Here is a 27,209-nt window from a genome sequence, read left to right on the forward strand (position 1 = left end):
GTTGTTAGCAAAAGGCGATTCCTATATTTTTGGCTAAAGTACAGTTTCATTTATATTGTCTTGTCGTGTTGCATAGATAATTTTAGAGATTTGATCTTTTCATCTTCATCTTTAACCATATCAAGAAATTGATCACGTAATGTCAAGTAATATAGATGGTCAATATTGTATGTTTATCAGTTACCATTGTGTGCTTTTTATTTTCATTAAATGTTATCTAACTTGAATATCAAAGCGATGTCTCTCAATATCAATTGACTGCTCAGTTGGATATATTGTGTGTTTCTGTAGTCCCGGAACATCTGCGGGGGTTAGCTCAATACTTCTTGGCTTAGTTCTAGTCGGAAGGCCAGCTTCTGTATTCCCTCTATCATTTATATCCAATTTATTCAAAAGGGCTGAGAGGGACAAATTTACTTTGATGCAACAGGTCGACATTTTGAGTTATATTTTAGATTTTCTTCCCTCTGGCATTCTTGATGTACTGAATTATTCAAGTCAAACAGGTTACTATATGGTGGGAGGGATCATGCGAGGTTCTGTGTCTGTGGCGCTTGCTTATAATCAGGTAAATTAGGTGATAGGATGTATGATCTCGAGACTTCTGCATTGTGATTGATTTATTTCCCAAAAGCTGAACAAACATAAATCAATAATCATTTCATTGATTTCAACATTGACTTTGACATCAATATTAGATAATAGTAGTAAGGTATATAACTTTATGTACTCAGCATGAATTTGCTCAATAATCATTTCAATATTGTTTTTGACATCAATATTAGATAATAGTAGTAAGGCATAGAACTTTATGTTCTCAGGATGAATTTGCTGGCTTTCTGAATTGTTTGCCTCGTTAGAGGAGAGAATTTTTTGCAGTGAAAATGGTATAAATTTGGCATTTGAGTGCCTGATCAAATAATGATGTATGGTAAGATGAATGCTTCATCATGATTTTCTATAAATTGAGAAACGTGTACCAAAACGTTGTGAATTCTTGGACGACCACCATCCATTTACTGCAGTCATTGTGAGGTGCATTTGCTTTTGGCATGTCATATTGACGTTCTTCTTTCAGTGTTAACTGTAAAGAACACTATAATTGCTGTTCCGCTTTGGTTCTTGCCACCGAAGTTGTAATTTATTGGATGCATGCAGTTAACTAGATCGGGGCACACTTAATTGCGAGGAAATGCCATTATGATAGCCAGCACTATCACTGTTGTCCTTTTCAGTACTGTGGTAAGGACTCAACCTAAAGTTAGAACTGTTTCTCAATAATGATGTGGTCTACCCCGCATAATTTTGTCAAGGGAAACTTTCTTAGTGGTGATTCCTTGAAAATTTTCTCTCACCATAATGTATTATTCTCTTGTCGTTAAGTCAATAACCATGCTTTTACTTACATACATAGTCATAGATATCTTAATGACTGTACCCAGGGGTATTTGTATAAACCTTTAATGTTAGACCTTTGCTTTAGAAAGGCAAGGTCGACCTGCCCTAAACACTAGGATTAACTAAAAAGGCGAGGTCGACCCTAATGTGGAATAAGATAGCCTGTGGTATTAGATGGGTGGCTACGTAAGAACTCGGCACGGTAGAACAAGGAACTAGGAAGCAAAGACTGCAATTTGTCAAAAGAAAGCGCTGCAAAACTTTTTCGTGCATCAGATGTGACATATTGTGCCATATCATGTAAGATTGATTGTCTTTGTTTCAGGTGTTTGGATTATTGACGAAGCCTCTAGTAAGGCTGTTGCTGCCGCCGAGCAAGAACCTTAGCTGCACTGCATCCTCTGATTCTCGATCCTTTTCTTCCAAAGCCGATGGCAGATCTGCCACTTATTGCCGACGGGCAAATTGCAGATGCTGAAGCGGGTAAGGACATCATCCCCCGTCCAACCAGCCTGCGTATGCTCCTAGCTAATACTGTCCACTACTACTGGCGCAAGTTTGATGACAGCGTCATGCGTCCCATGTTTGGTGGGAGAGGTTTTGCGCCAATTATTCCTGGCTCACCAACAGAACCTCTTCTTCACTGAATTTTGCACCAGGGAAAGATGGTTGGATTTAAGGATCTGCCTAGTGTGCGAATGTATGTATGTATATATATATATATATATATGGATTCACATGGCTTTTGTAAATATTAGGTGGAAATCAGATCCTCTGAAATTATTGTAAATTCGTAGTGGCTCTCGATTTAGAAGTAGGTAGGGAAGTTGGAATATGTTGTGATAAAGCCAGAAAGCCCTGAAGCCTCCAGATTCGCAAGCCATTCTGGAGTCGAACGTTCTCTTAAAACCCCACCCAAAGAAAACGGGAAAAATGTTTTAGCATTTAAGTGTTTCTGATCTTCGTTCGAACAACACATATCGATGACGGAATTTCAGTCCATTCGATCTCAAACGTAAAACGTGAATATTTCATGTAAGTTACTTCATTACATAAACTTAAATGCACATATAAAATTTGATGTTAGCAACAAATTCTCTTACCATTTGTGAACATCTAAAAAGAATGTGGTACGAGTTATATCTTAGAAAGGAGGATGGTGGTGCCCTTTCTCAAATCTACAATATTAATCAAATTTGAAATAAAACGCCCACCCAATTCCGATTTTATGCATGCAACCCTGTTTACCTGTTATGCTATGCCCCCTTTATCAAATCTAAAAATCTTGGCAAAATGTTACAGTTGAATTATTTAAATAAAAAAAATGAAGGCAACCCCACATATGAGGGTTAAAGGCTAATAAGCCACTGAAACTTCGACTTGGCTAAGGCTAATTGACGCTGCTCTCAAAACCAGTCGTAGGTTTCCAATCAACGATTTTCTTTTATCGTCTGACCTTTGCTACCCAACCTATGATTTGAAACCGTTAATAAATTAAGCCCAAAGGAGACCATCAAAACCTATCTCCAAATTTGAAACAGGACTATCTCCAAAGTCGTGCTCGGCCGCTTGGTTGTCTTCAAGTGATTCAACATATGGTTCTAAAAGATCATCGGATCTTTCAGATGGAATGCCATAATCTTTTAGAATGCAAGCTGAGGCGGCTACAGCTACTTCCCTCTCCAAGACAGCTAGGTAATTGTCTTCAAATTCAAAAACCATATACTTGTCTTGACAACCTGACCAGAATACAGGCTGCCATGAGAACTACTTAACAATAAGATGAATGGTGGTGATGATGATGTTAGGACTTACAAGCAACAAGGTGTGCCAGGTGATGGATGTTCTTTATTCGAGTTCCATTGAACTTCAAAACCTGAAACTTCTATGTTTTAACACATCCGAATAAATTGGAAGGGCAAATCAGGAGGATATATATAAAACCAACCTGCTGGTTACCCATATCCTCGTATCCAATGTTCACTTCATTTGCCAATACCTATTGAAGACGAGATAAAAAAATGTGAAATCCCATGCACCGAAATATTGTTTTCAAGATTCCGGTGAAGGAAAACCATGCTCGGCAATACGATGGTCATAGTTTTGAAGAATGGTTATGACAAGAGATAATCATGTTTCATCTCGTAAACCCCAGCAGATTATTATGACATTAATGCAAAAGCATATTAAGTGAGAGTTTGCCTTAAATATCAACATACAAAATGTCATAAGCATCGTACCTGTGATAGGATTACAATCTGTTCCCCTTTGAACCTTGCCAAAGAATACCGTGCCTTAGCCAGCAGTTTCAACTAAGAAGAATAATGCACAATTAAATGTCAAACCTTAAAAACACAGAGATCAAAACACACATATTAGTAGAATATCATGCTTCGGGAGTTTCCCAACTTACTCCTATTGATTCTTCGCACTCCTCCCTGAAAATTAGACATGAAATGCACGACCAGCATTAATAGCCTTAAATTGTTAAATCCATTCACCAAAAGAATTGAATGAACTGCTGGAGTTATTCCACACTTACACAATTAATGGTTCTGAAAGTGGAGTAAAAACCAAACCAGCAATAATTAGATATGAAGGTTGATCTCCATCAATATGATAGGGAACCTGGAATACCACCCACAAAAGGAACTAAATCATTATTCGCACTAAATGAAAGCAAATCTAACAGATATTTTTGGAGCCGTATGTTTTAGTTGAAGGCCAAAACTTTAACTGCATACCAAGTGTACTCTTGGGTTTAATACTACTTGTACTTTCATGAATTTTCCTGCTCTAATAATACCAAGCTCTGCTACGTCCCCTGCAAATCTGTAAGAGAGCTTAAATTGGATACATAGACTAGCTTATTATATTACAGGAATATGGAACAAATGCTTGAAGAAATACGGGAACTGTGAGGGCCAATTACTTTTGACTTATGAGATAGCGGAATGCAATGCGCTCGTTTGATCTGAATGGAACTGTTCCTTCAGAACCCACATGAACATCATCAAAACTGACAATCACATCCCCCTGAAAAGGTAAATGTAAAATAAGGATTATCTTTAATTTCAGATATACACAATGTCTGAAAACAAGCGAAATAAATCCTTGACATTAAGCTTTTGTTATCATTTGTGAGAAAATTGGTCTCTCGTGACAACCACTAGAAATAAATAAGACGTGTGTGAGAACAGAAAACTGAGATGAACAATAAAATATAACTAAAGGTGCAACATGCTTCATACTAGTGATCATTGCCAACATACCTGCTTTAGAACATTATTTGCATCCGAAGTAGGTTCCACTCTTCGAACAAGCACACCCTGTGGAAGTCAACTTTTACATTGGAAATATCTACGGAAATGAGCTGCTCAATTGACTTGACACTACTAAGTTTAAAATAGCATTGGAAATATCTGCACAAGTTAGCGTGTGCATTTGCTTGCTATGCCGAGTCAATTGTAGCATAAGTACCTCATTAGACTGAACTTGTAAGCACACACGTAGTGCTGGATTCTCCAACTTCTGCAGCAATACACCAAGGCAAGGGAAACCTGGAATGCAATGAATGGCTTTATTTTTTTTATTTTACTTTTGTAGAAAATGCCATGTACCTCCGATATTCATCCTTAACTACTAGGTGTAAATCACAAATCAGAAATAGAATGATAGTCAATGATGAAAAATAATATTTAGCATAATGATTAGTTCAAGCGACGGGCTACAAGAGATGACTGTAAATCCAAAAGTGGCTTGTTCGGAGCAAGTGGCAAGATTTATTTGAAAGCATTTTACTCTGTTAAGATATACTCCGTTCATCATGCAATTATGTGCAAATTATGAAAATACACAAACAATTATGCAATGAAGACAGAGAAAATCTAATTGTAGATCCAAGTAGTGTGTTTTGGAAAGAAACCAAATGAATTGAACCTAAACTAAGAACCTTATGGATCAACATCTTTGAAGGATGTGAACAGATATATTGAAGCTACTACATCTCTAAAACTCACAAGAATGAATTTGTATCATAAATTAAACACTAGCATAAACAACGAACATGGTGAAAAGGAAGAAGTACCTAATGCACTACTTCTTAAATTCCAAATATATTCACACGGATTTACAAGCAGGTATAATACATATTCCACACACTCATGAAAGCACCACCAAAAGTGCAAATTAGGAAAAGATTCTAACCTGTATATTTTCCATTTCTCTCATAATCATTCAGAAAATGAGATACAACTGTAGTTGGTATCACATAACCAATATTTTCAGCTTCCTCAGATCTGTAAACCTAAAGGAACTCTCCCATTAATACATAATTTAATAAGTGGTAGTTAGGGGGAAGAAAAGATTATGAGGGACAAAGCAGAAGCATGAATATATGATGAAAAAGATAATAGTTGATAAATTAAAATAGGACCAAATATGATACTTTACAAATTTTGACATAACCTTAATAATTAATTCAACTAAGGTACAACACCAAAATGAACAATTAATGCTTGCTTTAGTCATGAACAAAAATTTTAAAGAAAAATGGTAGGCAATGGCATCATGAAAAAAAGGAAACATAACCTTAAACTAAATAAAGTATTTTAAAACTACCAAGTATTTGCTAACTTATTTTGGCATAATTCGAAATTTTTGAAGTTCATCAAAATTAACACAGAAGATGTACCTGAAATGCAACCCCAATGCACTCTCCCTGCTCGTTGAATGCAGGACCACCACTATTACCTAAAATCTACCAAGTATAAGCAAAGACTATCACAATGATAGGGGCAACACCTTTTGAAAAGGGAGTTGATGAAATGCTTATATATAAATTTGAATGACTCACTGACCAGGATTTATTGCAGCATCAATTTGAATGCCCAACAAATCAGATGAGCCATGGGCATATGAAGTGACCTGAAGTAGAATGATATCAGAGAGAAAATTTGATACTGTTTTTCATTTGACAATTCATCAAGAATAAAGAACACATGGATGCGGGCATCAAAGTAATTATAATGTGGGGCAAAATCTGATGGATGCTTCCAATTATCACTTTGAAGGGGTGAATCAAACCTCTATACGAGATACAACTCCCTTTGTCACTGAAATGGTGTCTCCTCCTAGGGGATATCCCACGACAGTTACTGCATCCTGCCCATAAAGAAAACAGAACAGAAATGGCTCAAAAAACTTCAAAAAGAAAATTATAGTTGCCAACTTAGCATGATCTACTAAAGTTGAAGAATGAAGGACTTTGAATGTCGCATTGATAAAAAGAAAAATGGAGCAAATTTTATATTACTGTTCTGAAGTGTAGTTTAAGCTATGGACTTCATGCTGTTTAACACTACGTCATATCTAGAGCATGATACAGATAGGCAGGTATGCAGAATCTCTCACAAAGACATTAATGATACACAAAGCTTATACAAATTTATGACCTTATAAGACAATCAAACATGGAGGAGCTACTTAGTGTGGCATGAATTTGCTTTGATAGCAGATCATATCACGGACCCAAATCAAATAAATAAACCAAAGAAAGGTCAAAGACCATTGGAATTTCTTTTATCATAGTTCCTCAGCTGAATCTGAACAATTGTTAATTTTATTAAGGCAATTAATCAACAGCATTGTCTTTAAGAGTCAAGATGAAGCATGAGGTATTGCAAAATGCACTGGGAGAATAATTCTATGATTTAAAAAAAATAAAGTAAAAGGGCTATTCAAAACCTGAAGACGCGGCAAGTGTCCCAAGCGGAGTGGCTCAGCTCCTTTCCAAAATTCTTCACTCTCTACTGAAAGCAAAGCTATGTCACAATCAACACCTCTAGCTAAAACCTGTTCAGCATATCATGAGAAGATACTAAATTGTAAGGTTTTAATAATACTGAACAAGCAGTACAACTCATGACCTGATTATGTGGGTAATGGGAGAAAAAGCAGCAGCAAATCAAAAAGAAACTAGGCTAAAAACTAGTTTGAAAGTTGGAACTCTAGGAAAAATTAGGGTTTAAAGACTATTAGTTTTTCTTTATTAACGAGATTTATTGTGTTGGCTTTAAAGCCTACAACTTACTTACATATGCTTGCTTTCTTGCAAGCAAAGTTTTAAACCTAACCCTAGATTTAAACTCTAAATATACCTAATATCCCTAACAGTACCTAATAGCCCTAGCCTTAGCGATCTATCCTAAATCTATAATTAATAAATGTTATAAAATAAACCTGAAATAATAAAATAAAAATTAGAAAATTATGCTCCTGCATCACCTGAACATCTTAAAATTCCTTATCATATTTACAAACAATATCTTACTAGCCAACAATGTGCATCACCATGCAGATATCTTCATTTGACATACTATCCCTTTTATAAGTATCTTAAAGAAATATATTAAATTGAAGTCACATGTTATAATGAGAAACTATATAAGTTAGTTTTTTTGTTTTCATGATATTATGTCTGATAAAGTACTAACAAAATTTAAGATACCACTTCTGGTCAAACATCATTAAAATTTATTAGGAACAATACCTTAGCAACATATTTGGTATCATCTCCCCTTCTCTTTACTTTAACCTGTAGTCGCAAAAGATAAAAACAAATAGAATGAATAATCAACTGAACACAACAGCAAAATGCAATCATAGTAGACTAGGAATGTAAACAAATAAATAACAGCTCGAAGTTATTAGAGAGAAAACTAAAATGGCTAATATGAAACTCCTGATGACTTTATTTACTTCAACAGATAACCAAGGTCAAGATGTCCATGTGCACTACTAATCTTAATAAAGACAACTTAAGAATAGGGATGGCAGAATGACCTGAACCCGACGGTGAAACCCGAAACCCGGTCAAGTTCAGGTCAGGTCGGGTTTGAATGGTATCAGGGTTTTTCGGGTCGGGGACAGGGACGGGGCAAGGTATCCCCGGCCCGGCCCGATTATATATATATATAATATTTTATATTTTTTATATTAATTATATATATAATATTTTCGGGTTCGGGTTTGAGTATAATTTTCCGGTCGGCTTCGGGGACAGGGCAAAAAAAATCCCCGACGGGGATCGGGCCAGGGTCGGGGATTCATTTCGGGGACGGGGACAGGGCAAGCAAAACCCGCCCCGAACCCGCTCCGTTGCCATTCCTACTTAAGAATCTAAAACTAAATGCATCTAAATCCGCATAATGATCGCACAATGCAAATATCCAACTAACAAATTGGTAGCTAAAAATAAATGACTTCTGAATTATTAATGCTGAACATCAATCCAGAATTATATTCGCTTTCCCTTATATGCCATTCTTCTTTCACATTTTAAATGTAAACACAGAAGCAGAAAAGATGCCAAAGATGGTGTCTAGTAGGGCTTAAATTCTCAGTGGTAGGTAGCTAATGCAGGCCTGTTTTTGGTTGATAAATTTAGAACCTAAAATCTTAAATCTTCCTTCAGACAAAAACCAAATCTTAAGTCATCCTTCAGACCAAAATAAATCTTAAATCTTCCAATGAATATCATCCTAAATATCTCTTAAAATTACAAAGTAACCTCATTTCCATTAATTAGATAAGAAATGGTAGAAGTAGCTTTCTGGGATCACATACATAAACAGTAAAAACAACAGCAATCAGTAATATCTTCAGGAAATTCAAAAGCTATATTATCCAGCTACATGATGATTCAACTATATATCTGTATCCCCTAAGTTTCACAGATAATTTAGCATCGATTATATACTCCATAACTTGAATAGAGTACCTGTGTACCATGTTCCACACAATGTGCATTTGTTAAGAGCTTCCCATCCCCAATCATGAAAGCACTGCATGATTAGAAAAAGGAATATAACCGTAAATTAAATGTAAAACCTAGTCTACAACAAAAGATGAATGACAGACAAAAGCCACTTGACGGGAATAAGAAAAGCTTGAGAACCAGTTATATGTTTTTTCTTAAAAGATGTTTATATGCCTCAACCAGAAACAGGTTAGAATCTTGCCTTCCGGTGCTTGTATATTGCCTTTGCTTTTGCCAAGGAAGAGAATAATCAGGTGCAGTATGAGTGCAGTAAACCTAGATCAGAAATAATGCTTATCATAAACAAGTAGCAAATAGATTTTGTAAATTAATGACTTACCAAGAAATTTACGCTAATGACCAATTTCTTCAAAATAATAAAGGTTAGTACAGTGTTCTGCCTAAAGCTTATCATAAAGGTTAGAAATAATGCATCACTCACTGCTTAAAGAAGCACCCAAAATGCCTATTTAGCTTTAAGCAATTTCTTCTCGTCTACAGAAGTGTCAGTCATTGGTCCAAAATGACGAATTTGTCTACCCTATGACCTAGCCATCTAAATTAGCCTTATGATGTGTATCCTGCACACTTTGGAGAATGGGACAGACAAGGCTTTGTAGATCTTGCATTTGTGGTTCAATGACTCAAAGGCTAAGAACTATATCATCTTAAGAATAAACATAACTAGAAAAAAAAGGATACACAAAAATGCAATTTGGATATGCACAGAAGGAAACAATACTTCAGACATAACATTTCTTTTTGTTGTAATCATTTCCGAACCTTCACCACAGCATTGAGAAAGGTTGCATCCTGAAAATTCCCTGGTTCAACCTGAAATGAAATGGAAACACATGATGTGGAAAATGTGATAGTCCTTTTATAAAATAACAGCTTTGGTAAGAAATTTAGAAAGCACGCTTGTAGAAGTTTTGAAAAACAAATTTTCAATGATAACTATTCCAGACAAAATAAAAAAAGTTCTCATAAATTTTCATGGGATCCAACATTCTCATGATTAGCACTTTGTTCGTTTTCAGTGTTACATCGTGTATATGATGATTGGAGTTGGAGTCAAGTGACTTTCTAAGCTAGCCTTGTGAACAAATAAAGAGTCATAATGAGGTCCTGGTTCTTCAGAAGTATAATAAGACAATCGACTAGGCCCCATATGTCATAAATGATCATAAAAAGGGATTTTTCCATATGCAAAAACGTAGCCTTGTAGTAGTAACTTTAGTAGATAGCCAAGCAATAGATAAAAACAAATATATTTAATTCTGTAAGTCTGCAGTCAAATTCCTTCATGTTCAACAACAGCTAGCAGTAGAAGTAAAACAAATTCTTTTGAAAGTACAGGTTCGCAAGTACACCTGTTGTTCCCTTGAATCAAGCTCAAACTCCTTCTTCTCTTTTCTTTGTGTACCAAATGATTTAAAACCTGTTGATTGAGGACGGCCGGCGCCCCCCTTTCCACTACCTCCATCAGCATATAAACTGGACTTGTCATCTTTCAATCTTCCCGGAAGTTTCTTCTGTAAAAACAGAATCCTTCTTACGATTAAATACAATTTAGTAATTTACATTATTAGATCAGAGAACAAGCCAACTAGGTGGCATAAACCAAACTCGCAGTTCAAATTTTCTTCGAATCTACAAAACATACATTCAAAGGCCCATACAGGGAGAGCACTCTCTTACTAACACCAATCATTCCCTCAAGCTGAAATTATCACATACGTATGGCTCTATAATAAAACCTCCCAAAACGTACTTTGCAATGGCATACAAAATGATTAATTCAAAGAAGCAAAGGGCAAATTCCGGTGCTGCAAGCTTTACTTACCTCGGCATTGGATTTACGCGGAGATGCGGCGGAGCTTTTCTTGGGAGCTCGTTTCTTATTGTTGGTGGCTTTAAGAGAGCGGGCGTCCAGGCAAGAAAGGGAAGTGGAAGTGAAATTAGCGAGACGAAGATGGCAGTCACGGGATTTGAAGGAGGCGCTGAGCGCGGAGAAGCAGCAGTTAGCTACTGTTATTGCCATAACATAAGAAGCTCACACTTTTTCCCTTCAAGAAGCTCACACTTTTTCCCTTCAAAAACCTCACTCTTCTTCTTCCTTATCCGATGGGTACTTCGAAAAAATAGGTTATTGATTTTTGGCGCCTCCTTCACCGTCAATGAGGATAAGGAAAATAACTTTGCAGTGTGTTTTTAGGATATTTTTGGTGTTGCTTAATTTAGGACTGATTTTTCTAAATTTTTTAAAAATTTATATCATAAAATTACTTGATATTAAATATAATTACGTTATCTTATCAACGTAATATTTTATATTATTTTTATAATTTTAAATAAAATTAAAATATAATCATTTTTGTTTTTTGTTTTATAAGAAAAAGTTTTTAAAAAGATATTTCATATATATGTTTTGAAAATAAAAGTAATCATTTATTTATTGGATCCAATACTTTTCTAAAATATATATTAAAATAAAAATTAATAGGATTATAAATATTAAAAAATAGGGTAAACTACATATTTAGTATCTAAACTATCAATTATGATTTGTTTAGTACCTAAACTTTTAATTTTTTAAAAATCATACCTAAAGTTTAGTTTTTGTTTCATTTTAGCATCCCACCGTTAAAAACTTAATGCATTTAGTACTTAAAATATTAATTTTGGCCCATTTTAGTACCTAAACTTTCAAAAAAAATTCAAAAACTAACGTTAAATTTTGAATAAGGTATTAAAATGAACAAAAACTAAACTTTAGATATGATTTTGAAAAATGAAAGTTTAGATACTAAAATGGATCAAATAGATAGTTTAGATACTAAATGTATAATTTACCCTAAGAAATATTATATTAATAATGATTTTGTTAATATTTTAATCAAATACGTTTTTAAACTCGCTAAAGAAAAAAGGGTAAACTAGACTATATGTCACTAAAAATAATGCTACTGAATTTTTAAAATTGTCATTATATTTTTTAGATGATTATAATAACATTAAATTTATTATTTTTTTAATATTTATTATAACTTTAAAATAATCATTTTTAACAATTTAATAAGTTTAAAATTATTTTATATTTTAAAATCTAATAATCAAACTTATCAATTATCATAAAAGTATAATTTAATGACTTTTAATATATTTTGTTCGATAAAAAATAATGAAACAGTTACGTCAAATATTGTGTTACTTGCATTAGGATGGGCATGGGACGGCTAAATTATCCCAATAAAAATCTAGAACGGCTGACGGCTAAATGAGATTTCATGGCAAACTCACACAAACAAAAACACAAACACTTGGTAGGCAAGTACCATTTCCTCAAATTTCTCAATCTAAGTAGCCATGAAGCGTTGAAACATAATTCTCAAAATATCTGAAGAGTACAGATTCTTTTAAATAAGCCAAGGGAGACTTGAAGGAACAAATTTATCAGAGAAGGAAAAAAAAACCGTTGTTGATCTTATTAAGTATTTCATAAAAGAATAGTCCTAAAGATAATGATCTAAAATTTGAACTCAAAGAGAAGTGCTGAAAATCAAATTCACCCGAACAAAGTGGTCACCAGCTTTGGTTTTCGTCAATATGGTGGAAACGAGGTTGAAGCCAAACCCCTTTGTGGGTTCCAGGTACTTGAGCTTGCCCGGTGTTTTCATAAGGGATCATCATCAGCAGGGTGCCAAGATACCCTCGTCCGCAGGTTGAAACTAGAGACTCTTCTTCTCCCAGTACCAATGCCAATCGTTTCTTCCTGTCCTTTTTCTCGTGATTGGAACTGAATCTGAATGGGAGGCACCTGTCTTTCTTCGACGTCGCGTAAGTTACCTTACCGGAGGCTAACCTCCGATCCTCGATCGAGAAATACACCATCAAGCACGTGTTGTCGAAGTAGTAGAAGACCCCGTTGTGGTACGCGGCGTACACGATTTTGTTGGGGAATGACTCGAGTTTGTGCTTGGTCCATGAATTGGCTCCGCGGTGAATCATGTACAGCTCCAAGCCTTCTCTCTGTTTGGTCCTACAAGCGATGCATACGACGCAATCTTTCGAAGTCGGAGGAGCTGAAAACATCGCTACATCGTCCGAGAATTCACGGTGAGCTAACTCGCATGGGACCGGAAGCTCGATTTTGGCACGAGAGAAAGGGCAGAAGAAGAACATCGAGCCTTCGCGGAACAGAAGGAGCCACCCTTGGCTCGATGCAAGGCAGGTTGCTCCATCCATTTCTGGGATGGTAATGGAATATTGTCTGCCTGATCCAGTAACCAACGTGCATTGAGAATTGTCATTCTCCCCGTAAATCAGAAACCAAGGTTCTCGATCCGGTGAGGCCTCGATCTCAGCCGAAGCGGTCGAAGAAGCAGAGTTCCACTCCTTGCAGACGCCACGAAAACCGAGAAGCTCGATTAGACCTAAACGATCAGCAATGGATGGCAAAAGTTCAGAAGGAAGATCACCCCATTCCCTCGCCACAACTGGATCACGCGTGCTCGGCCTGGAGAAAAATTACCACATTTGCATCAGACACATACATAATGGCTAATTGGTGTAGAAATTAATCAAAATCAACACTTCTTAAGATTGTAATTCTTCTTATAGTACCATTAAGAACACATTTCCAATAGCAAGACGCAATATTTCATGACAGATGAATGGCTAACGGTATGCACTAGTTGATCGAATAAGATCGATCGATATTATCAATAAAATAATCGCAAACCCAATCTTTTACCTTTGACAGTGAACCACAGCCGAAGAATCCATGCTCCCCATGGAACAAGAACTGGGATGACTGAAGAAACTATAGCTCTCTATAAGCAATCTACACTCATATATAAGAGTTCCTTTCAACTGAGGTCTTCCATCCAATAATAATCTATAACTTAATTACTCTTTTCCCCTTTAATTAAATCAGGAGAAAAAGCCCAGTGGAATTGAATTACCTAATCAGAGATAATCTAGTTATCAGTTTCATGAATTTGAATGTTAAAATGACTTCTTCAAAATCAAATTAACAATGGATAAATCTAAATTGCGAGTATAAAACAAACTCAAGTTACAATTAATTTTCTAAACATAAATGAATAGGATAAGTAATAGATAAAACTGAAAATATTAAGTTTATTATATTTAAATTTAGATTTATATTTCAAATAAATTACATATTTTTATTAGAAAAACAACTATCCAATTTATTTAAGGGTAAAGTACACAAATGGTCTCCTGACTATAGGTATTGTTTTATTAAGTCCACCGACTATTAAAAGTTAAAAGTGATCCTCTGACTATAGAATGTTATTTTGTTAAGTCCCTTGACTATTAAAAGTTTCAAAATGGTCACCCGACTATTTACTATGTTCCCAACTCGTCCTTTTCCGTAAAAAAAATTGATGTTTGTCTAAGTTTGATGCTAACATGATGACTGGGATATGATAGTCGTTTGAGATTTTGATATCAGATTTTATCATATCATAGTCAGCATGTTAACGTTCAGCTAAAAATGTCGTCAGTTTTTAATGGAAGATAACAAGTTTGAAACATAAAGAATAGTCGGATGATTATTTTGTAATTTTTAATAGTCGAGGGACTCAACAAAGCAACACTCTATAATTGGAGGACAATTTTGTAACTTTTAATAGTCGATGATCTTAATAAAGCAATATCTTATAGTCAAAGGACCATTTCTGTATTTTACCCTTTATTTTATTTAAATTTTATCTTAAAATATAAAATATTCTTATAATCATAAATTTAAAATTATAAAATAAATCATTTTAAAAATTAAAAACTACATAAAATTAAGGTTGTTTTACAAGGATAATATTGCTGATATTTTATTATTTAACTTGTAGTCATTTTCAGTGCAAATTGCATGAATGTACATAAAATGGGAATTGTTGGCATTATTGACGGGTACTCCTTTGAAATTTAATTAAAAAAAGTTTATTAGGTAAAACTAACTCTTATTTGACTTTGTGAGATATTCCCTTGAGCTATTACATTAGCTTAATTTTAAGAATTTTTTTTTAAATGTTTATGTTACGTAAATAATCCCCGACTATAGGACGCTGCTTTATGGAGTCTCCCAACTATTAAAAGTTACAACATAATTTTTCGACAGGTTTTACTTTATTGAGTATAACAACTATTAAAAGTATAAAATGATTATCCGACTATTATGTTTAATTTTATGCTGTTTTAGGGTTCAAGTGTCCCTCTCGTTGTCAAATGGGTGGATACAGAAAAGGAAAGACAAGCTCGGAGGGTCCAGAAAGCTCAATCTCAAGCTTCGAACATACCAATTGCTTGCTGTTTTAGGGTTCAAGTGTCCCTCTCGTTGTCAAATGGGTGGATACAGAAAAGGAAAGACAAGCTCGGAGGGTCCAGAAAGCTCAATCTCAAGCTTCGAACATACCAATTGCTGATTCACCACATCCTTCTTTGTTTGGAGCCTTGCCAATGGGTTATGTTCCCCCATATAATGGATATGGTTATCAGGTAGTTTTACCCGTTTCTTTGGTCTGGATTTTAAATTCTGAAAGAAATTCTGGTAGTTATCAATGATTCTGTTTCCTCCTATTAACTGAGCTATGGGTTATTTATCACCTCATTATTTATTTAGGCTCCAGGAAGTTACGTACCTATGCAGTACCGCTTGCCACCAATGCGAGGAATTACACCTGACCTTGCATCCAATCTTTCTCCTAGAAATTATGCTGTGCCTCCGACAAGTTATGTGGGCTCAGCTTACCCTGCTGTGCCAGGTCATCAGTACCCCATGGCATATCCTGGGGGAGTCATGGGCCATCATCCGTTGACCGGTTCACATGGTTCAGCGCCACAAGCAAATGTAAGCAGTGATTCTTCATCATCTTCCCCTGTTGGTGCAAATTCAGGAGGCCAGATTGAAGGTTTGTTATCTGTGATCCTCTAGGTTTTTGTTGCCTTTTGAAAGTATATTGCTGGTGGTGGCGTGTTATTAATTAGTGTATGCTCTTGCTTGGGTCCACCTGGTGCAAATCTATTTATTTATCACATACCTCAAGAATTCGGTGATCAAGAGTTGGCTAATGCTTTTCAAGGATTTGGTAGGGTCTTAAGTGCAAAGGTTTTTGTTGACAAAGCAACGGTAGTTAGCAAATGTTTCGGTAAATGCGTTTTCTTTCACCTCTTAATCTGAATATGATTGTTAAGGAGCTTTCTCTCTCAAGAATCTCTCTTTGCAGTATTTGTTAGTTATGACTCTCCAGCAGCTGCTCAAAATGCAATAAACATGATGAACGGATGCCAGTTAGGTGGTAAGAAACTCAAGGTTCAGCTTAAGAGAGACAACAAACAAAACAAACCTTGTTGATTGAGAGGTTAGTCTTGGAAGGAAGCAGAAAATGTTCCATGAACATATTTGACTGGCTGCGGTATCAGCCTTTTGGGTGGATGTGGATAATCTGTGGTCACGTCTCACTCTATCCATTTAATTGCTTCATGGGATCAAATTCCCCCACACTTGTAATTTGTGGTGCATTGCATGTCTATGCAAATTGTATTCTGTGTATCATTGAATTTGATTTAGATACTAAATATTAATTTATTGATTTTCCCTCGATAACATCTGTTAGTATAATGTTGTGGGGACAACCATGATAGAACGTTCCCCTAATGTATTTGTTTCCACCTTCAATAACCTAGTTTCTTCAATTCTGATTTTTTTTTCTCTCAGCAGTTTATTCAATTTCTCTGTGTTTTCACTAGTGCATTGTACTCAGCACTTCTCTTTTGTTCCTTGGTGCAACATTTTCTGGTTGATGCTTTTAAAGATTCCTATTATCCTATAAAAGAATGGATGTTGTAGTGGGTGTATTGATTTTCAAGGTACCTGAAGTGATGATCCATATTCCTTTTGGAGAGATGCACTCAGACCTATGACAATCAGGTATTATAACATCATTATGCACAAAGGTCTATCTTATTGGTTTGTACATGTGATTTCCTTTCTGTCATCTGGCCACCCCATGCCCATTTTTTCTGGATCTATGATTTATCGTTTAGGTAATTGTTTCCCCTCGACTGAATTTAGCCTCTACATTTGTTACTTGTAGTTGAATAGGTATTGTGCCCGTCTTTGTTTAGTAACTTGGGTGAAGGTGTTGCAGATACATTATGGTTACAATAAAGTATTCTCGTAGAAATTGCAGGGTAACCAGGACCCTACATCTCAGATACCAGTTGTTGCTTATATGTTGAGTATTCTTTCTGCTGGGATCATGAAGCATTAGCAAAATTTAACGTACAATCTATGTCCTTTAAGAGAATAATCAATTTCGACATTGTGACATCACTTTGCTTAAAATTGTAAGTACTTAGCATAGAGCTCTCGGAACTCGTTAACTTCAACAAATAAGGCCCATTCAATCTGTTTCTTCAACAAATAAGCCCCATTCAATCTGTTTCTGACATGCATGGTGAACCGTTTACTCGTTAAGATGACCGCGTTTCTTTACTTAGCATAGAAATTATATTTGATATTATTAAGGATTATTTCTATTACATAAATAGTGATATAATAAAAGTTTTAGTTCTAAAACATATATATTCTATCAAATTGATCTTAACATAAAAATTCAATAATATGAATCAAAAATAACCTTAACATATATATTTCTATTACAGAAATAGTGATATAATAAAAGTTAACATATAAATTAACTTAATAAGGACATGCTAAAATAAAAACATAACCTTAAATATGCTTTTTTAAATGATTAAAACAAAAATATGAAAATAGATGAGATATTAAACATGTAATTTATTCAATAATTTATTACGTGGTGAAGACAACACCGACAGTCCCTTGTTTTCCAACAGGTTTAGTCAACATGCATTCACCCAACACCAACATCGGTGTGTGTGCCTTTTTTAAGTAGGATGCTTTGTTTTGTGTATTATATTGCAATTAACATAATCCATGCAACTAATCCTTTCCCACTTGACTATATATTCTTCGCATTAGCCTTTAAAAACCTTCACGGGTTGCCGTTGCAGGAAAAAGATAAAGCTGATGAAAATGATTGGCGAAGGAGAAACGTCTACAAACCAATAAGAAACGATAAAAGGGAAGAAGAAAAGAGTTTGCATTTGTCCACACGAATCAAATCACCTCAATAGTTAAATGAATTATTATTATTTTTAGAAGTTTCGAGTTCAAGAACAAACGATTATAATAAAGTGAACGAACGTTTATTGTTATATGATTAAGAGTTTACATTTGTCGTGGCAACACGCCTTACGTAATCAATAGTCAACTTCCAATTTCAAGCCCGACTTCTTTGGGTCAACTTATGGAACTGCTACTACCTTTCTTTATATATATATATATATACATAAGGAGACAATATACATATGCACCGGCCATTAACAATAGCCTTACTTAAATGTCAAATAGTAGTTCACACTGATTATCATTGTATTTTAAAAGTTATGTTTCGATTATTTATATATATAGTCGTTAACTCTTTTCTGAACTTGGTTTTCCATGAACTTAATAATTGAATGAACTTTGCCTTAAAATTTCTAATGTTTAGGGTTATATTTATATTTCATCTTAATTTTAGAATTCAAATTTAAAATTATTTATTTTTCAACATGTCACATCCCTAAAATAACAAGAGGTATCGACTTAACGATAAAATTGTAATAATTCAATAACATTTATGATCAAAATGTAAGTTTTTAAATTTTAATAATTAAAATTGACAAATTAAAATAAAAGTAACCAATATGATACAACAACAATAACAACAACAAAACCCAATTCCCATATGCAATGGGGTAAGGGGGAGGTAGAGTAGTAGGCTGCCCCCAACGCCAGGTTGAGAGTAGCTTCCGTGGAAGACCTCCGGCAGTCAGAAAATTAAAAATATAGATAAAATGCAAAGCATGTATAAATAAATACATAAATACATAGTTGAGCAATATTCATATGCAGTCATAAATATCATTAATATTATATGCAGTAATTTTTTTTATAAATTCTAAATCTAATCTCAATCTTACCTAAAGACATGGACGGAAGCAGAATCTTATGTTATGGGGTGAATTTGAACTTATAAAATTTTAGGAAGCAAACTTGAACTTATAAAATTCTATGGGACGAAAAATATATTTTCAATAAAAAAACACATAGAAAAAATTTAAAATATATGATGAATTTAAATTTTTGACGACCGTCTCCACTCACTCCGCCTAGATCCATCCCTCCCTATAAGATAGGGGAATGAGAAACAAAGAAGGAAAGGGGTGTTCTTAGTAAGTATGAAAACCATAACCTAAGAAAATATAAGAGAACAAAGATAAACGGCTAGAAATTTTGATTTCTAATATTGATTTATATAATTTAAGTAATTGATAATTTTTGTTGTTTACACACGTTGATGATTAGTGTAGTATTGAGGAGGCAATTATCGGGTGTGAATCCCTCTGTCCCGTACCATGAAAATATAAGTTTGAGTGGTGTTATGTGTAACTGAAAAGTAGAAGGGACTTTCGGTTATGTTGGCCTTTCAGTTATTTTGTGATTTAAAAATCATAGTGGAATCAGTTTTTAAAAAGCTCATGTAGCATACAGTTTTTTTTCAAGACGAGACTCTTTTTCTCTCTTAAAAAGAAAACAATAACACTCTTTGTTTTGGGGTTATGATTCTTTCATCAAGAATTAAACAAGTCTTGATATCAACACAAGGTGAATTGAGTATTATACAGTACTAAGATTGGATAACACTTATTATTTATTGCTTTTGAGATATTCAACTATCATAATAGAATCATCAAGTAAGTTTTCATTTCTTTTACTGTAATTCTTAATAATTATGCCATGAGCTTGATTTGGTTAATTTAATTACCCTATCAAGATCCTTCTGTGTTAATTGCTTCCGTATGCAAGATTAATTGATTTTAACATTTGGCCTCAGAGCCAGGTTTGATAGGAATTAAATCACCAATTTAGATTTCTTAAGAAATTTGGGTATTTTCTTATTGAAGATTAATTGAAGTTGAAAATTGACAATTGATTATGATATTGATGTTAGATTGATTGTTAATTGATAAGAAACAATTATATGATCCCGGTTTGATGGTGAATGACGTTGCCGTGGCAACTGAAGTTGTCGAGGCAAGTAGAGTTAATGATGTTGTCGCAGTAAGTGAAGTTACTATGGCAAGTGTAGGATCATCGAACATTTTGGATCCTAATTTAAATCTTTAATATTTTAATGAGTGCATTAGTCACCAAAGTGACCTACTCGAAATTCAATAAATGATTTATATTATGTTTATAAATGTTTATTTGATGTAGCATCATAAATGACATTTAAGAATAATAAACATTTATAGCTATTAACATGTAGTTATACGATTACCCAAAGGTAGATCTTACTCATGGTTAAAAACATTTGAAGTAGGTTATGAACTTTGTTTAATTAATATATAAGTTGCATCCAAAGATTATTTGTATGTTAAAGTAAATTTAATGATTGACCTTATATATGTTAAAAGAATGATGCATGTTTGATGATTGTTGGTTGTGTTTAGATTTAGCCCAAATGTGAATTTAAATGCAATATTTTGGTATATGTTATAGTCTGAATTGTGGTTTAAATTCAAAGTAATTAATATGTAAGATGTAAATGTTTGTAGTGGTCTCTACTATGTTAAATATGACTGCCAATGATATCAAGTTTAATGGGCAGAACTATGATGATTGGATCGGATTTATAAAGTTAAATGATGGCCTTTTAGGACTTGATTTAGCTCTAGTTATGGATGAGCCCACTAAACTGATCAATACTAGTCCGGAGGCAGACAAGAAAGTGTGGGAGAACTGGGAGAGATCGAATAGGCTTATGATGAGCTTTCTTAAGCTTAGCATAGTGCCTAATATTAAGCCTTCTCAACCTAAGATTGAGAATGTGAGGGAATTTGTGGATGAAATTAAGAAGTGTACTGTGAAAGACATTGTGGATAAGTTTGTTGTTACTGCTCTTATTGATGATTTATCTAATAGAGAGTATATTATAGCCCAGTCAATGGAAAAACACATAACTCATAGGGTGAATACCTACAACCGACTTAAAAGTTTGGATATGGATCTTGGTGAGAGGGTGTTGGTTGAGTTCATGCTACAATCATGTAAAGGTGATGATTTCAAACAATTTCGAAGAACATACAACCAACTTCAGGAAAAATGGTCTCTTTCGAATACTAAGGTCATGCTCTTACAAAAAGAGACAAGGAAAAAAGGAAAAACTTAAGGTCAAACTTCCCCAAGCCAACTTTTCCTATTGTGGTAATTCAAGCGCTGGTTCTAGTGGCAGCAAAGCTCCAAGTAAGAAATGGAAGAACAAGGGAAAATAATCATTTAAGGTACAACCCGGTAAAGGGCAATGAGGGGTTGAAAAGATACTGAAATGTTTCTTTTATAACAAACTTGGGCACAAGAAGGTTGATTGCCCAAAAATGAAAGCATGGTTTGAAAAAAGAGGAATACATTTTGTTTCTATATGCTTTGAATCAAATCTTATTATGTACCTTCTAATACTTGGTGGCTTGATACTAGTGCAACCACTCATGTTTCTAATGTTATGTAGGGTTACCTAAATATCCACCAAATTCCGGAAAGTGAAAGCTTTCTATTTATGGGAAACAATATGAAGGCTAGAATTGAAGGTGTAGGGACATATATAATTGTAACACCCCTAACCCGTACCCGACCCGGAAACGAATCTGAGGTGTCATATTGACTTTTCAAAACCGGTACTTGTACAAACTAGTGAATAATTTTAAAACTTTTATTAAAACAACTGACTAAATGACATAAAAGATATTCATATGATTTTAGAAAAACTAATTAGAGCATATCAAATTCAAATCTTTATTTACATGCCAACTACCATCTGCATTATAAAAATACATCTTATACAATGTTTTTCTGATCTGATCTTTGGAAATGAGGAACTGACCTGTCTTGCTTAACTTTTATCATTCTTCCTCTTCTTGGTACCTATGTGTGAAACAATCACACGCTAAGTCGTTGACTTAGTGAGGCATATAAAACATATAATAGAAATCATAATACATTTCATATATCAAAATACATACATGTACATATACCATCATTATCGAAATCTCTATTTATCATATGATCTTGTATTTATCATTTCTGTATATCATATAACACATTTATCATTTCACAACTAAACATACATAATATCATATAATTCATGGAACATATTCCATATCACCAAAAGCATATGCATCATATGTATTGAATTTGTTATTGTCTTTTTATTAGCCCATATACACCTGTGATAACTTAAGGTATGTGAGTACATTGAGGTTGTGCACTAATACTGTCACCACAGCTCGTATAAATTCCCTCATGGAGCACCGAACATTTGTTCAGTATTCGTCCTGAAGGACCACTATGTCTCGAATGACCACTAGATACGTCTCGAATGACCACTGGATACGTCCCGAAGGACTAATATACCCTCGACTCTTGGCATGCCAACTATAACACTAGCTCTCATCATATCATATAACATGGGCATTATCATTTATACTTTTCATATCACTTGTTCTTTCTCTTCTGTCACATACCATATGTATGTGTAACCATATATTTCATATCATATCACATGTATCACAAGTGATATATTCACGTAGATCATTTCATATGACTTATATCATTCCTCATTTGTTCATGTAAACTCGCATGTCATATCTTGTTCACATATGTTCATATATACATCACATAGCACATAGTATAACATATAAACTTATACATGTATCCATATACATACTTTCATATACTTCGAATAGCAATGCCCTGTAATTTCTCACAGTTTTACCTAATTACTTATTTCACATTAATTATATTCTAGTTTCATATATTACTTAATTCAATTTCACATAGCTTGTTACCTATATAAATATTTTCTCATAACTTATCATCACATAATTCCCATAACATTTTCCTATAGCTTCATAAATCTTTACCATATGACTCATATATTATATGTTCATTTCAGCTCATAAATCCTCTCTGTATAACTTATTTTACATGTTCATATAATCACTTCTGTCAATGTCTCCTAATTTTATATTATTCTTATTGTCCTATAAATCAATGTTATTTAACTTATCTCACTTTTCATCTAATCTCATAAGTTGGTTATACAAATTCCTATATATATATATATATAACTCATGTAATTTATATCCTTTCTCTTGTTATCACATAAATCATTACTATTTTACATAGTTCGTGATCCTATAGTCACTTATAATATCATGTGTCTATCTTATCTTATATCATATAGTTCTTTAACTTATGTCTTAAATCACATATTTATATTACATAACGTATATAATTACATCCACTACTTAAACCAGTTCACATAACTCATTACACTAACATTTATTCACTCAATTCATATAACAGGTGCAATACATATAACATATGTACCCATTTTTATGTACTCATGCAAACATAAGAATCACAATTCAAATAACATTTTAGAAGTCCCTTCCTACTATAGTACTCCATCACTGGCTCATCACAAGCCAATGTTTATTTGATACATAAGTACAATTTAAATGGCACTCACCTTAGCCTTGCTTTGATTCAATTCTAATTCTTTGATCGTTCCGGAACAAGCTAACGTTTAGTATCTACATAATCACAAATGGATTTATATCAGTATTATAACTAATATACTATAATGATTCACTCCTTAGACTAAAAGAATAGCAAATTTCGTCTTTCAATGAAGGTATGCATCGATGCACTCTACAGTGTATCGATGCATTCTTTAACGGTGCACCGATGCACTACTTGTGCATCGGTGCATAAAATACATTCGATGTTTCAATATTAAGGTGATGCATCGATACACGCCTTATGCATCGATACATTAATTGCATTCGATGTTTCTATTATTAAGAAGTGCATCGATGCACTACTTGTGCATCGATACACCTTCAATAATTTCTGGAATTTAACCTTGATGCATCGATACACATTACATCGATGCACCCTGCCTAGAATCCTCTTTTTGAACTTGAAAAGTCATCTATTTTTGCTTAAATCCTTCATGTTTCATCCTCTTTTTCATTCTTAACTCCAGTACACATACTTAAATCAATCTATACTCATTTATTTCATCTTAAACCTCCAAATCCTATCATTCATATGAAATTCAATAATTACCTTAATTTTGCAATATGTGTTAATTCCACTTCTAACACTTCGTATGTCTTAACTAGATTGATGACAAGTCAAATTTAACTTTCAATTCTTATTATAAACTATATTTCAAGATTTCACTCATGAACTCTAAATCTTTAATATTCTTTAACTCCTTTATCTTTTGACTTTAAGATAACTTAAGCTTTCCTTAAACTTAGTTATCCTCTAATGATCAAAACCCATACTTAAAATCAACAAATAATCAACTAATCAGAAAACTTACCTTTGCTACGGAGACAGGGGAGGAAAGGAGGAAGAAGAAGAAAAGAGAGTTTCTGGAGAAATCTCTCAAGCTTATCCCATATAAATCATTATCTTATCCTTTCCAATTTAAATGACCATTTTGCCCTCTAATTCATCTAATAATTACTAACAACTTTTAGGATTTATTTCCAAATAAATCATTGAACTGATCCATTGTTCTTCTTTAGTTACCAAATTCTAAAACTTTACAATTTGATCACTAACCCGGTATTGAAGATGTTACAATAATTGTGTTAGATAAGGCTATTGCCTTGATCTAGAGAAGTGTCTATATGTTCCAGATTGCTCTAGAAATCTTGTTTCTGTTTCTAGGTTGGATGTTTTAAGATTTGACTTTAGGATTGGACATGGTTGTTTTTCATTGTATCGTAGAACAAACCTTTGTGGTACTAGTTTATTGTCGGATATTTTGTATTGTTTCAATCTAAAATTTACTTTTGTTAATTCTCTATTTAATGTTGATGTTGAATGTGATGTTGGTATGAAAAGGAATGCACTCAATGAATCTTCTGCTAACTTGTGGCATAAAAGACTTGATCATATATCCAAAGAAATGATTTTGAGGCTAATTAAAAATGGAGTTTTGTCTCAACTGGATTTTATTGATTTGAATGATACTTGTGTTGATTGCATTAAGGGTAAGCAAACCAAACATGTATCGAAATAGGCTGCCGCAAGGAGTTGTGGATTACTTGATTTAATACACACAAATATTTATGGTCCTTTCGATGTATCGTCTTGGGGCGGTGAGAGGTATTTTATCACCTTCATTGATGATTACTCTAGGTGTTGTTACCTATATTTACTATATGGAAGAACTCAATCAGTTGATGTCCTTGAAACATTCATTACGAAGGTTGAGAGACAGTTAAATAGAAAGGTTAAGGTAATACGTTCCGATAGAGGTGGTGAATATTATGGAAAGACATCAGAAATTGGACAAATTCCAGGTCCATTTAAGAAACTGCTTGAGTCTAAGGGCATTTGTACACAATATACAATGCCCATATCACTACATTAAAATGGTGTAGCGGAAAGGCGTAATCGTACATTGATGGAAATGGTGAGAAATATGATGAATGATAGTTTATATTTGTTTCATTGTGGATGTATGCATTGAGGATTGTCGCATACATATTGAATAGGGTACTTAGTAAAGCAATTCCTAAGACACCTTATGAATTGTGAACATCTAAGAAGACTAGTTTAAGATATCTTCACGTGTGGGGCTGTCAAGCCGAAGTGAGGATATATAATCCACATGAAAAGAAGTTGGATTTCAGGACCATTAGTGGTTATTTCATTGGATATCCGGAGAGGTCAAAAGGGTACAAATTTTATTGTCCCAACCATAGTACGAGAATTGTAGAGTTTGAGAATGCTCGCTTAATTGAAAATGACAAAGTCTGTGGGAGTATGGGAGCACGTAATGTAGATATAAAAGAGTCGTTGATGGACCAAAACCCATCAAGTGATCCATCTCAAGTTGATGTTCCTATTATTGTAGCACGACCATAAGGCATGAATATGAAACAACAACAAATTGATGCTCCTAATCCAATTATGGATGCCATTGTTCAAGAAGAGGATAAAATACTCAAGTTAATGAGCAAGTGCAACCTCTAGAATAATAGAATTAAGGAAGTCTACTAGAGAGGAAATATCGACTATTTCAAATGAGTATATAGTTTATGCACTTGAGCATGAAAGTGAATTGAGCATTGATAATGTCCCAGTCTCTTTTGACCAAGCCATGAACAGTAAAAATTCTAACAAGTGGTTGATGGCCATGAAGGAATAGTAGAAATCTATGGATGATAACAATGTTTGAGAAATGACGAAATTGCCAAAGAATTCTAAAAGAGCCAGGTGTAAGTGGGTCTTTAAGACCAAGCAAGACTCTAAGGGCAATGTCGAGAGGTATAAAGCCATACTTGTCATATAATTTAAGTAATTGATAATTGTTGTTGTTGTACACACGGTGATGATTAGTGTAGTATTGAGGATGTAATTATCGGGTGTAAATCACTCTGTCCCATATCGTGAAAATATAAGTCTTGAAAAGAAAACAAGAACACTCTATGTTTTGGGTTCTGATTCTTTCATCAAGAATCAAACAAGTCTTGATATCATCACAAGGCGAATTGAGGATTATACAGTATTGAGATTGGATAACATTTATTATTTCTTTCTTTTGGGATATTCAATTATCATAATAGAATCATCAAGTAAGTTTTCATTTTTTTACCGTAATCCATAATAATTATGTCATGAGCTTAATTGGGTTGATTTAATTACCCTATCAAAATATTTATATATTAATTGCTTCCACATGCAAGATTAATTGATTTTAACATAAACTACAAACACATATTAATTTATTTATTCGTTGATGGTATATAT

The 27,209-nt window shown here is 33.9% G+C and overlaps 2 protein-coding genes and 2 pseudogenes across 3 annotated transcripts; 2 read left to right on the plus strand and 2 right to left on the minus strand.

The window, feature by feature from the left end:
* The first annotated feature begins 155 nt into the window (after window positions 1-155).
* Window positions 156-26,984, plus strand: LOC120152024 (annotated as a pseudogene).
* On the minus strand, window positions 2,646-11,352 carry LOC120152077 (protease Do-like 2, chloroplastic). Of its 2 annotated transcripts, none has more exons than XM_039164370.1 (22): window positions 11,329-11,352; window positions 11,064-11,277; window positions 10,591-10,749; window positions 10,001-10,051; window positions 9,420-9,493; window positions 9,179-9,242; window positions 7,949-7,993; window positions 7,144-7,251; window positions 6,484-6,561; window positions 6,258-6,324; window positions 6,092-6,150; window positions 5,605-5,704; window positions 4,879-4,958; window positions 4,671-4,727; window positions 4,331-4,434; window positions 4,143-4,230; window positions 3,941-4,026; window positions 3,812-3,836; window positions 3,639-3,710; window positions 3,347-3,397; window positions 3,214-3,274; window positions 2,646-3,137 (listed from the first exon to the last, which is right to left on the minus strand). In XM_039164370.1, the coding sequence occupies exons 2-22, from the start codon at window positions 11,259-11,261 to the stop codon at window positions 2,893-2,895; spliced, it is 1,872 nt and encodes a 623-aa protein (XP_039020301.1). In that variant the 5' UTR covers window positions 11,262-11,277; window positions 11,329-11,352; the 3' UTR covers window positions 2,646-2,892. The 2 variants fall into 2 exon arrangements, with proteins under 2 accessions (XP_039020301.1, XP_039020300.1); XM_039164369.1 differs by having other exon boundaries at window positions 2,649-3,137; window positions 10,591-10,752.
* On the minus strand, window positions 12,803-14,053 carry LOC120152025 (F-box protein At3g56470-like). The gene is made up of 2 exons (XM_039164326.1): window positions 13,974-14,053; window positions 12,803-13,736 (listed from the first exon to the last, which is right to left on the minus strand). The coding sequence occupies exons 1-2, from the start codon at window positions 14,012-14,014 to the stop codon at window positions 12,803-12,805; spliced, it is 975 nt and encodes a 324-aa protein (XP_039020257.1). The 5' UTR covers window positions 14,015-14,053.
* Window positions 15,470-16,706, plus strand: LOC120152027 (annotated as a pseudogene).
* Window positions 26,985-27,209: the final 225 nt, after the last annotated feature.

This window comes from Hibiscus syriacus, unplaced genomic scaffold, assembly GCF_006381635.1.
Source record: "Hibiscus syriacus cultivar Baekdansim isolate YM2019G1 unplaced genomic scaffold, ASM638163v2 tig00111084_pilon, whole genome shotgun sequence".
In the NCBI taxonomy this organism is placed as follows: Eukaryota; Viridiplantae; Streptophyta; class Magnoliopsida; order Malvales; family Malvaceae; genus Hibiscus; species Hibiscus syriacus.